The sequence below is a fragment of the Formica exsecta genome, unplaced genomic scaffold, assembly GCF_003651465.1.
Source record: "Formica exsecta isolate Colony F162 unplaced genomic scaffold, ASM365146v1 scaffold933, whole genome shotgun sequence".
In the NCBI taxonomy this organism is placed as follows: domain Eukaryota; kingdom Metazoa; phylum Arthropoda; class Insecta; order Hymenoptera; family Formicidae; genus Formica; species Formica exsecta.
This window is the reverse complement of record NW_021853700.1, coordinates 323039-333390: the sequence shown is the minus strand read 5'-3', so window position 1 is coordinate 333390 and position 10352 is coordinate 323039. Positions and strand designations below refer to the sequence as shown.

General features: G+C 31.1%; 7 protein-coding genes across 9 annotated transcripts in view; 2 read left to right on the top strand and 5 right to left on the bottom strand.

The window, feature by feature from the left end:
- LOC115245246 (H(+)/Cl(-) exchange transporter 3) overlaps positions 1-1255 on the bottom strand; it is a 10141-nt gene extending 8886 nt beyond the window's left edge. The window contains exons 1-2 of the mRNA XM_029823466.1: positions 1078-1255; positions 204-313 (exon numbers count right to left, since the gene is read on the bottom strand). Of these exons, the coding sequence (XP_029679326.1) occupies positions 204-299 (96 nt within the window). The 5' untranslated portion in view covers positions 300-313; positions 1078-1255. The remainder of the gene's footprint in view (positions 1-203; positions 314-1077) is intronic.
- A 130-nt stretch (positions 1256-1385) lies between these two features.
- Positions 1386-2835, bottom strand: LOC115245247. 2 transcript variants are annotated; one of them, XM_029823471.1, is made up of 4 exons: positions 2368-2835; positions 2103-2256; positions 1885-1976; positions 1386-1740 (listed from the first exon to the last, which is right to left on the bottom strand). In XM_029823471.1, exons 1-4 carry the CDS (start codon positions 2373-2375, stop codon positions 1650-1652), a joined length of 345 nt encoding a protein of 114 aa, XP_029679331.1. In that variant the 5' UTR covers positions 2376-2835; the 3' UTR covers positions 1386-1649. The 2 variants fall into 2 exon arrangements, with proteins under 2 accessions (XP_029679331.1, XP_029679330.1); XM_029823470.1 differs by having other exon boundaries at positions 1863-1976; positions 2368-2829.
- Positions 2836-3022: 187 nt separating this feature from the next.
- LOC115245269 (proteasome assembly chaperone 2-like) lies at positions 3023-4644 on the top strand. Of its 2 annotated transcripts, XR_003885502.1 has the most exons (3): positions 3023-3479; positions 3568-4104; positions 4381-4644. XR_003885502.1 is itself a non-coding variant. In XM_029823507.1 (2 exons), exons 1-2 carry the CDS (start codon positions 3147-3149, stop codon positions 3985-3987), a joined length of 753 nt encoding a protein of 250 aa, XP_029679367.1. In that variant the 5' UTR covers positions 3023-3146; the 3' UTR covers positions 3988-4216. The 2 variants fall into 2 exon arrangements, 1 of the variants encoding a protein (XP_029679367.1); XM_029823507.1 differs by lacking the exon at positions 4381-4644 and having other exon boundaries at positions 3568-4216.
- Positions 4310-5270, bottom strand: LOC115245271 (translocon-associated protein subunit delta). The gene is made up of 2 exons (XM_029823509.1): positions 4862-5270; positions 4310-4615 (listed from the first exon to the last, which is right to left on the bottom strand). Exons 1-2 carry the CDS (start codon positions 5120-5122, stop codon positions 4355-4357), a joined length of 522 nt encoding a protein of 173 aa, XP_029679369.1. The 5' UTR covers positions 5123-5270; the 3' UTR covers positions 4310-4354.
- Positions 5271-5364: 94 nt separating this feature from the next.
- LOC115245270 (60S ribosome subunit biogenesis protein NIP7 homolog) lies at positions 5365-6530 on the top strand. The gene is made up of 4 exons (XM_029823508.1): positions 5365-5522; positions 5659-5884; positions 5955-6095; positions 6237-6530. The coding sequence occupies exons 1-4, from the start codon at positions 5467-5469 to the stop codon at positions 6354-6356; spliced, it is 543 nt and encodes a 180-aa protein (XP_029679368.1). The 5' UTR covers positions 5365-5466; the 3' UTR covers positions 6357-6530.
- A 161-nt stretch (positions 6531-6691) lies between these two features.
- LOC115245291 (aminopeptidase N-like) lies at positions 6692-10346 on the bottom strand. The gene is made up of 8 exons (XM_029823539.1): positions 10248-10346; positions 9891-9972; positions 9293-9693; positions 8481-8761; positions 7722-7912; positions 7270-7599; positions 7100-7169; positions 6692-6891 (listed from the first exon to the last, which is right to left on the bottom strand). The coding sequence occupies exons 1-8, from the start codon at positions 10282-10284 to the stop codon at positions 6718-6720; spliced, it is 1566 nt and encodes a 521-aa protein (XP_029679399.1). The 5' UTR covers positions 10285-10346; the 3' UTR covers positions 6692-6717.
- LOC115245288 (endoplasmic reticulum aminopeptidase 2-like) overlaps positions 10308-10352 on the bottom strand; it is a 4309-nt gene continuing 4264 nt past the window's right edge. Inside the window, exon 6 of the mRNA XM_029823536.1 lies at positions 10308-10313. Coding sequence (XP_029679396.1) covers positions 10308-10313 — 6 coding nt within the window. The remainder of the gene's footprint in view (positions 10314-10352) is intronic.

The window sequence follows — 10352 nt, the reverse complement described above, 5'->3', positions numbered from 1 at the left end:
ATATTTATTTTATTTTTTTGGTTTGACAATTTTTAACATGCAACAATATACATATAAGGAACATATGTAAGATGTGTTAGATTATTAAAAAAATAAAATAATATTTATACATATATATACACATCATAAAAAAAATATTGATTCAAGCCTAAATAATAGCCAGATAATACAAGACAAGAAGATGCAGATTGAAATTAACATACCTTTGCATCAACTGAATGATATGTTGTAGCATTTGCATTTGAGTGAGGGATTGTAGAGTTCAAGAACGCTGTACCCTTCAGTGGAAATTTTTCCATGGCATCATGACAATCTAATTTTACACAAATAAGATATTATTTTACTGTTTTTTTCCATAGATGTGTTATTAAGAATCTATGCGAGAAAAAATTGAAAGTTATAATGCCATGTGTAATACTAAACCATTCTATTTATGGCACATTGTCAATATATCATTTAATCAGCTTTGCTAAAATCTTCTTTAATCCTGTAAATGGATGCTATACGATATAATTAGAATAGCAAATTTGTGACATGGCACATACACAGAATTAAAGATGACACTTTATCCTTTATAGATTATACAAATGTATCATATAGCTTGAGATACACGGTGTGTGACATGAATCTATTATAAAAAAATATTATCCTTTTCTCTATCTACGTCAACGGTTATCTTCGTGACTTGCATCTTCTTGTACAAAAAGAAATTTGTTGAAAACATCGTTTATATTCTACGCATGCCAAATCGACAGGGTTGACAAACCGAAGTCGCACGCACAGAAACGCTTTTGAATTAAACAGAACAGAAAGAAATGAAATACACAGCACGACATGCTACCATATGACAAGTTTCTCTCCTAGTAAAAACGTGCAAGGGCTGCGAATTTTTCTCACGAAACGAGTCGGAAAACTGCGCGATGACGCAAAAAAAATCCGAAATCGCTCCGTATCTCGAGGTTTTTTCGAAGTTTTCCCTCTTTTTCATGCGCACGTAATTTTCCGTCCCTTATGTGAGGTTATCTTTATAGGCGAAATATCGAAATAGCACATATCAAAATAAGCCTGTGAACTTACCATTTTTAAGGAAAACTATCTTCGAGTTTCATCTGTAAGCACTGATCACCATGCCGTGTCGCAGATTTTACCGTTTTAGAACAATTTGAGCTTCGCGATAATACGATTTCGTCGAAATATAATTCTGCTATCACCTATCACGTCCGTATATTCTCGCCACGGAATCAAAAGTACATAGAAAGTCGCGCGAGTAATGCAGAAACAGCAAGATTGTCAAATATGTCGATTGGCTAATCGATAGGGACTTTTCGATAGGAGAACTGTGTGTTCAAGAGTAGAGACCCTTAAATAAGAAATTGGCCATAAATCGTTGCTCGTATGTTATTTTATTTGATTTTTTATAAAATATTTTTTCTTAATTAAAATTTTTTTCTTACACATCAAATATACTTCTTTATTATTACAATCATCAGAAATCAGATGCAATTATACAAACCTAATGTCGCGCTTTTCGGGCCTTTTAGTCGAGATGTCTCAAATGAGCCTCCTTCTTTGAGCCATCTTTTTCTTAAATTTTGCATACATTTCTTTACCTTCTCGGATTTTTCTATGAGCAATACAAACACTCTCAGCTAATTCTGCAAAGTCTTCTTTAACTTTTTGTACTTCCTGCAAACGTCTATCATCTGCAGCAAGATGTTTAATCCAAGGGATTGGAGAATCCTAAAATCAAAAACAACTTCATTTAATCAAAGAAATCAAGTTACATACATTTCTTATTATATATCAGTATTATCTCTTTCATATATATTGAGGTATATTGGGCATCAAATTTTTCTAACTACCTTTGCAGCAAGTATTACAAACCCATCGGTTGTGATTTCCTTGTGTTTTATCCCCATTCCAAGTGAATCTTGTGCAATATGTATCTCCGGAGATGCTCCTCCACCTCCAAAATCCTATGGATAACGTATATGCATTATACTTTAGTAAATTAAAAGTATCATTCCTTATTACATCTTTGATTTAATCAAATAAAAAAACACAAATGAATACTTTTAAAATATAAAAGATAAAACAAATACTTTTTTCCACTTTTTCCTCAATTGTACAGCTTCTCGGGCTTTTCTATCGGCAATATAAAGACTGTCAGCTAATTTTGCAGTCTTCGTTAATGCGTACTTGCTGCAAACCTCTATCATCTGCAGCAAGACGTTTATCCAAAGGAATTGTATAACCCTAAAATCAAAAACAATTTCATTTAATCAAAAAAATCGAAAGTATACATTTCTTATTATATACCAGTATTATCTCTTTTATATATATTGGACATAAAATTTTTTTAACTACCTTTGCATTTTTCCAATTGCTGATACATGGCTGAATTTTCCACTCCTTTTGTCCTTTTATTATCACTTTCCTCGTTGGGGAATGCATTACAGAAGCTGCAGGTGAAGGAGGCCTTCGTGGAATTTTTTTATTAATCCTGTAATCGTGAATCTTTATATTAATACATTGGGTTTCTATATCTTTATATCGTACATTAAACTTTATACAATTTGTGATCGAAACAATTTTTTTTGTGGCTTTTCGTTCACAGATAGATTAAAAAACTCGCGATATATCTCTCTATCAATCACACAGTCCTGTAATCTGTAATCTCGATTTCCTTTAAATTCTTTCAGTCTACACTTTCAGGTGAAGGGTTGGAGCGATGAACGATGGGCGATATCCAATGAGAGCTTTATTTTTTCGAAAAACCAGAGCTCTCATTGGATATCGCCCATCGCTCATCGCTCATCGCGTCCAGTGTGCGAGGGCCATAAAGCCCATATCAGACTACGTATTGAAGATACGTCTGCTTTTGCAGACCAGCGCGTCGCGTCATCGCGCTGGTCTGCAAGAGCCAGTAGCCGTAAAGCCCTACTTCAGACTACGTATTAAAGATTGAAATTTGACCAATCAGGATAAAAGGAACTAAAATTTCCCTGTCCTGATAGTCAAATTTCAATCTCAATGCATTAGGACTCTAGTATAGAGTTCAATGGGAACAGATAAATTGTGACATTACAAAAATATTTGCCTCCTGTTTTGAATACGATAGAGGATAGCGTCATTAAATTGGAAAAATGATTAAATTAAAGCAGGATATTAATCTGGAAGATTATACTCTTATTTTGCCATCGGTAGCGGTTGGAAACGTCGGGCAATTGTCCGTCGACTTGCTTATTTCAAATCTTAACCTTCAAAAAATTGGTCAGATCTTCAGCGCGGCATTTGTGCCTATCATCGGCGCAAACGCTTATCACGAATGTTCAAACGAGCTTATTACAGCGATCGACGTCTATGCAGGATTCAAGGAACATGTTGTTGTTGTGCAGATTCGTTCGCCGTATGTGGGAGAGCTAACCGAATTTTTCGACGAACTGGCGCGATTCGTCATTGAAAGAAAAATAGCTAAAGTAATGTATTTCAGTGGAGTACTATTTTGTGCATTTGATTCTATTTTTATGAAATATATATAATGTTTATTTTTCTCCTCTCCTTCAGGTAATAATTCTTGCGAGCAGTTATGATTACGAAAAGAGAGATATCCAGCCGCAGCATTTCAAATTGAGATACGTCGCATCTTCTGGCATACAATCTGAGAGTGGTCAGCTTTTCGATGATCTCAATTGGATTCCACATAAACCAAAAGTTATATCTGATACAAGGGAAGAGGGAAAGTTACAGATACCAGGAGGTGGATTTGCAAAGAGTATCTTTAACTTTTTATCACATGCCAATATTCCTTGTGCAATCTTATTCAAATTCTGTTCCGAGGGAGATAATATCGCAGATGCGATAGCTCTGGTGTGTTACTTAAATCAATGGATACAAGTGTTAGAAACAAACAGTGGTGATAATTTAAAATATCCACCATCTTGGAAACACCTATTTGGAAAACCACCGCCACATGACATATATTAAACATATTATAATGTCCTATATGTTACTTTGTTAATTTTATAATATAATAATATTTTTGCTAAGATTGTATACAAACTATATCTAATGTAGAGAGTTTAACAAATTATTTAAAACAAGGTAAGAGAGAATTCTATTAATATAAAAATTAGAATTATGATATATTTATAAAAAGACTCAATAGTTATTGATAATTTAAATGTGGATATAATAAAATTTTGATTCTCTACAACTTCTTCACAATGACTACTTAAATACAAAGACGTAAAAAAAATTATAGTTTGCGCGAAAAAAATTTATAATATAAGGATAAATAACATTTTTCTTTTTGTTATATTTAAACATTTTATTTTTTAATAACAAAAATTTTCTATGCTAGAAGTTTGTACTTTGCAGAAAATGCCGAATAGGATACAAAACTAGCTAAGAAAGCAGCCAAAAATTCAGAATTCACCCAAGGACCAAGATATACGCCTGGATTGTTGAGGACAACTACTGCCAAAGGACTCACACTATCACTATCCTCTCCGTTCCTTATGGCTTTGCGAACAGCGTTGTATTTATCTCCGTCATATAATTTTATGTAGTAATCGCCAGATCTCGCTTTTTTGATATCTTCTGTCCAAGATATCTGTAACGTGCAAAACAAATGTGTTACAAGTATTCTTATATTATTAGTTTACAATCGTCAATTTTAAATGAAAAAAGAGAGTTTAGTTACAAGATATCTTTTCAACTATATTATTATTCTTGCTGTAATTATATATTAATTTATTTACTAATATTTACAATATGTGTGTAATGTACAAGGGTATATTTCGATTCGATCTATTTCTATTAAAGCAATTACATGCAGGCTAGTCGATTAACATATTACCTGATATTTATTATCAGCGCTCAATCTAGCCGCCGGTAATAACTTGCCCTCGACCTCGGCGTAAAGACTGATTCCCTTTACACCGTCGCTACACTTTAACACAAACTGCATGGTGAAGGCGACGTTCGTGAGAACCGTTGCGTCTTCCGTCACGTATGACGAAGCGACGATCTCGGGTTTTTGACAGACTTTATCTGTCGTAGCGAAAGCCGCGGAAATGAGTACGCTCGCTAAAGCGTACGAGAAAACAATTTTATTCATTTTTGACAAGTCCTTCAGTCCTCTTTAATACACGATACTGTCTACGGTCTACGGTGGAATACCGTTGATAGGAGAAAGTGCGCTCCAATCTTCAATATATACTCCAACAATTCCAACCCGGCAATTCCAATCGGCAATTGACCAACTGACGAGCCACGTTGATAAGATTGACGCAACTCATATTTTACATCGTAACTCGGTTGGTCGCGCCGTCTGGTGAACAAGATGGAAAATATTTTTTTTTTTAGCGACATCGCGACGATACATATCGTATCCTCTCTGGTAGCACATGCTTTTCTATGAAATAAACACGTGGTGAATGTGTATATAATTTTGCCGTAAAAATGAAGCAATTGTCGGAAGAGAGAACAAAGCTCGTATTTGAGAAGTTAACGAAGTAGTAAGCGACTTATTAGATTGGCAATTTATTTAAATTAGTTTTTTATTTTATATAAAATTTTATTTAAATGTAAGATGTAAAGACACTTCAGAAGTATAGAAATAAATTTAATGTTTATCAAATTTCATTGTTACAGTGTCGGTTCCAATTTAAAAAACTTGATAGATCGATCAGACGGCGTGTATTGTTTCCGAGAGAATAAGGACAGAGTATATTACATGTCAGAGAAGATTTTATCTTTAGCGAGTACTGTGGGATCCGATCATTTGTTGAGCGCAGGTACTTGCTTCGGTAAATTCACAAAATCGGGAAAGTTTAGGCTGCATGTCACTGCATTGCATTATTTAGCGCCTTATGCACAAGTAAGTATCAAATTAAATGCAATTCTTAAGACATATATGTAAATTTAATCACAATTATCTTTACATTAAGCATAAAATTTGGGTGAAATCTTCGGCGGAACAACAATTTCTATATGGACACCATATTATGAAATCAGGTCTTGCTCGTATAACCGAAGGCACTTCTCAATATCAAGGCGTTGTTGTATTTTCCATGAGCGATGTGCCTCTGGTATGTAAATTATTTGATTAAATTCACAATTTTTTAAAGATATTGTTAATTATATACTTGTTTCAAACATTATTAATGTACAATGAAAATAAAGCAATGCATGTAAAACTCTTTTATAATATTGGTTGTTAAATATTTCAGGGATTTGGCGTTGCTGCAAAAAGTACAGTTGATTGTAAACATGCGGATCCTATGGCAACAATTTGCTTTCACCAAGCAGACATTGGAGAATATCTTCGTTCTGAAGATGCATTAATATAACAAATTATCTCAGATAATTAATTTGTCTCAATTTAAAAAAATATATTTATTTAATTTGTATATTTTTTTAATTTAGCTCTTTTTGTATGATACATTGTAATATAGATATGCGTTGTAAAACAAATCTTAAATTACGACATTTTCTAATAGCAAAACAAAGTATATATAGTGATAGTAATAGTCTATTAATATATAAAATAGTACCTTGTGGAACTGACGTTATTAAAATTAATAATATTATAGTTATCAAAAATAAGTATTAAAAAGATAATAGAGAGCAAATGATATATATATAAAAATAGAAATATCAGCAAAAACATCAGCAAAATATATTATCTTCTATCGTGATCAACCCTTTTTTTCAACGTCGTATATACATTACATCTTCTGCAGGTTTTAAAAGCTGAAGAAAGGTTGCTTGTTTCTCTATTTGAGACGATCGTAAGTTGACCTTGTATTCAATATACGAACTTAGTGATCCTTCTATATTAGATTCCTCTTCTATTAAAGATATCCTATCTATCAATTGGCTCACCTTAAACAGATTATTTTTACATTTTTTATAATAAGTAATTTATTCTTGCATTATAAGAGAATACTTATAATATTCTTGCATGTTTATCATGTAAAATAATTTTTAACATAATTAAGACAAATAATAAATATATGTACAAGTATATAAATATATAAGATTAATTTAAAAAGTTTAATAAATAAATGAGATTTAACTTTATAAAACTTACCTTTTTAAGTTGTTCTTCAGAATACACATGGTTAATAATATCAATTAACGCTGCAATTGTACTAACTTTGCTATGAAAACAAAATGCAGCAGATTTATTGTTAATATATGAACAAATTTTATGATTATGAATTTTTCATTGATATATATTATTTAAAAAATTATTATTACCTGGGTTTTATACCGAAAAAATTCGAAAATATGTGTTCAAGTATACCAAAGTCGTTAGAGTGCTTTGCAACAATAGAATGAAAAATATGAATATTCTCAAATTGTTCTATCTTTAGAAGATTTGGATTCTTTATATTGAATGTTATAAGTTTAAGATATTCCTTAATAATATTTAAATCTTGAGGGCAAGCCAACATTTCCAAAGTTTTATTAGTTTTTTGTATATATGAATCTTTTTCTAACAGTGTATGAACTAGACTCCACCAAGTATAACGATCTGTTAGTTTCAAACCTTCACAGTATGTCCATTCCTTCCACCATGGAAACAAGCTAAAAAAAAAAAAGAAAAAAGATGTTTAATCTTTGCATTTCTTAATTAAATAATTTATTAAGAAATATGTGTGTAATACAACAAAAAAATATGTAAATGAAAATTAAATAAGGATATGTACATGTTTCTTTCAGGATGTATGAAATATTGTTGCAATTTATTATTGGCTTCTTTTAGACAATCTTGGTAATTGAGAGTACATGCCCATTTTGTGGCCTCTTGTCTTAAGTATTCAGTGAAAATGTTTTCGTTAAACTGTCTGTGATATCCTATTCTTGCAAGAAGATCACCCAATATTTTATATAGAGAAATCTAAAAATATTGTCAAATATTATCAATTCTATATTTTGAATTATTATGTTTCCTGAAGAAAGATGTGATATATGAATGTGTGTGTGTATATACACAAATTAAATAGTGCTTAACTTTTACTAAAAAGTCAATGTATAATGCCTATTATATAGGGTGTTCCAGGAAGAAGCAATATTCTGGAAGGTGATAATATCAGTCATTTTAAGCTAAAATGTTCATATGAATGAGTGTTCTTCCCGAATAATAAACAAAAAATATTAAAATTAAAATAACTAGAATAATTATTAATTTAAATTATTAAAATTTATTATAAACTGTAAAAAATATTTGTCACTTGAACAATAAATTAGAAACAGTACTTGTATAGTAATAGTATCTCTTTCTTATCAGTAATTTTGCAACTGTACATTCAAACAGTTCTATCTCGGAAACCGTTTGAAATGGAACACTCATTTATATGAACATTTTTGCTTAAAATGACTGATATCATTACCTTCCAGAATATTGACTTCTCCTCCTCGGACACTCTATACAGTCCTCTTTAAAGAAATTCTATGGTACTATTTACCTTGATATCGTCGACTATTCTATTTTGAAATGGAAAGATGTTAGACATGTATTCGAGAGCTTTGAACATAGGATACCATGCTATGTAATCTGTCTCCCGCGACAGATATCTCGTGAGATTCCAGAATAAGGAAAAACTCTGTTGTTCTTGTATTGCAAGATGGAACGAATCGTCGATGATTTGTGCACGATTGAGAACGTGTATTTTCGTATACTCCTCAGAATTCAGATAAGTCGTAATTCTATTCCAATTCTCGGAATCGTAATTTACACGATAGTATCCTGTCGCGTAATAAATAAATTTAATGTATTATTAAATCCTTTTGATTAAATTTATGACAACAAATATTTACGCAAATATTTTTCTTTGTTTAAATTTAATTTTTTTTTGCATTTAAAGTGCGTGTGTATGTATGTTGGTGCACGCGCGCGCAAAATGTATAAGAATAAAATAATCATATTGTAAAAAAAAATTTCAAATTATTAATTATTAATTATATGATTATTTTACAAATTGTGTGTAATTCCGTAGAATTAAGTTACGTACAAAATTTTGTTATCAATTTGAATTGATCTTGACTGCATAAATAACAAACAAATTATAAGCAGAGTAAGATTAAATTCAATGATACTATAGTATAGAAAATACAATTTTACTGAATATTATAATATATTAGTGTGTACATGTGATATATCTGAGCTTCCGTTATTAAACGATGCAAATAAAAATATAGAATGATATTTAGTAAAACATCAATTATACGTAGAATATAAACGGATACATATTATATATATATATAGATCAATATTCACCAGATTGCTGCAAATTGGCTATTATCCAACCATTCTCTTCGCGATTCATAGAGAATCCACTCAATCTCGGCCAATCAGTTATTCCTTTATATTTCAACCATTTGACATCGCGGAGCGAAGTACGGTTAAAGTTGGGATATGTCTGCGAGGTAAAAGTCAAAGGAATTCCCAACTCCTGCATTTCCGATTGAACGTAGCTTTCTAGCCATACAGAAACCCAGCCAAAATGATAGTCTCGTATTAGCGATACTACGGGATAATGTTCTTGTTTCATCCAACCAATCATTGTATCTCTTAAATTAATATTATGCTCATATATGTATTCTGGTTCTAGTTTCTCATCCAGAGCATCTTCCATAGCAGTCCAAAAATTGTTAGAAGTTGCCGTTGAATGAAATGCCCTAAATTTGAAAAATCTCTAACATCATTGACAGTAAACATTGTAATAGATCGTATATCAGGAAATATATAAAGTTGTTTATATTTAATTACTTAATTTAAATAAAAATATAGACTAATATATGTGTACAAATTTAACATACAATTTGTGTATATATATGTGACATGTAATTATTAAATACAATTTTATATTACTCACTGCCTGCTTACATATTTGCGGACACCCTCTCGAAATATTTCATCGGTAATTAGATATCGAAACATGCGCAATATAAAGGGCGCTATGCAACATACATTATGACATTTAGAATGTGTATATATATATATGTTTGAAATAAACTTATTACAATGTCCATAAATTCTTAGCCAATTTCATAGAAAAAACTTAATTTTAAGTCTTAATTATATGAGGACTTAGAATTAATAATCTTTTAATTAATTAATCGCATAGAAATTTAATGTATTAATAAATTATTTCATCATTGGGTCTTCTTTATGAAAGTTCGCGTTTCAGAATTGACGAACAATTGTTTTAATTATATTTATTCAATTTTACCTTTGTTGTAATAGGGAAAAGAGGAAACTAAATCCATTTCAGAGCGACTGCCGGCTTCGCCTATGGCTTTTCCATTAAAATGATAATCGAAATGAAGAGATTCCT

Excerpts from the sequence above, each read along its gene's own strand:
- LOC115245270 (XM_029823508.1), top strand. The coding sequence starts at position 5,467 with ATGAAGCAATTGTCGGAAGAGAGAACAAAGCTCGTATTTGAGAAGTTA. Across the intron at positions 5,523-5,658 it reads TTTGAGAAGTTAACGAAGTA|TGTCGGTTCCAATTTAAAAA; the intron begins GTAAGCGACTTA and ends TCATTGTTACAG. Across the intron at positions 5,885-5,954 it reads ATTTAGCGCCTTATGCACAA|CATAAAATTTGGGTGAAATC; the intron begins GTAAGTATCAAA and ends CTTTACATTAAG.
- LOC115245269 (XM_029823507.1), top strand. The coding sequence starts at position 3,147 with ATGATTAAATTAAAGCAGGATATTAATCTGGAAGATTATACTCTTATT. Across the intron at positions 3,480-3,567 it reads TTGAAAGAAAAATAGCTAAA|GTAATAATTCTTGCGAGCAG; the intron begins GTAATGTATTTC and ends CCTCTCCTTCAG.
- LOC115245271 (XM_029823509.1), bottom strand. The coding sequence starts at position 5,122 with ATGAATAAAATTGTTTTCTCGTACGCTTTAGCGAGCGTACTCATTTCC. Across the intron at positions 4,616-4,861 it reads GCGCTGATAATAAATATCAG|ATATCTTGGACAGAAGATAT; the intron begins GTAATATGTTAA and ends TGCACGTTACAG.
- LOC115245247 (XM_029823470.1), bottom strand. Across the intron at positions 1,977-2,102 it reads TGAGGAAAAAGTGGAAAAAA|GATTTTGGAGGTGGAGGAGC; the intron begins GTATTTGTTTTA and ends CGTTATCCATAG. Across the intron at positions 1,741-1,862 it reads TTGTAATACTTGCTGCAAAG|GATTCTCCAATCCCTTGGAT; the intron begins GTAGTTAGAAAA and ends TTTTGATTTTAG.
- LOC115245291 (XM_029823539.1), bottom strand. The coding sequence starts at position 10,284 with ATGGATTTAGTTTCCTCTTTTCCCTATTACAACAAAG. Across the intron at positions 8,762-9,292 it reads AGCCAATTTGCAGCAATCTG|GATACTATCGTGTAAATTAC; the intron begins GTGAATATTGAT and ends ATTACGCGACAG. Across the intron at positions 7,170-7,269 it reads TTTTTCGGTATAAAACCCAG|CAAAGTTAGTACAATTGCAG; the intron begins GTAATAATAATT and ends TTGTTTTCATAG.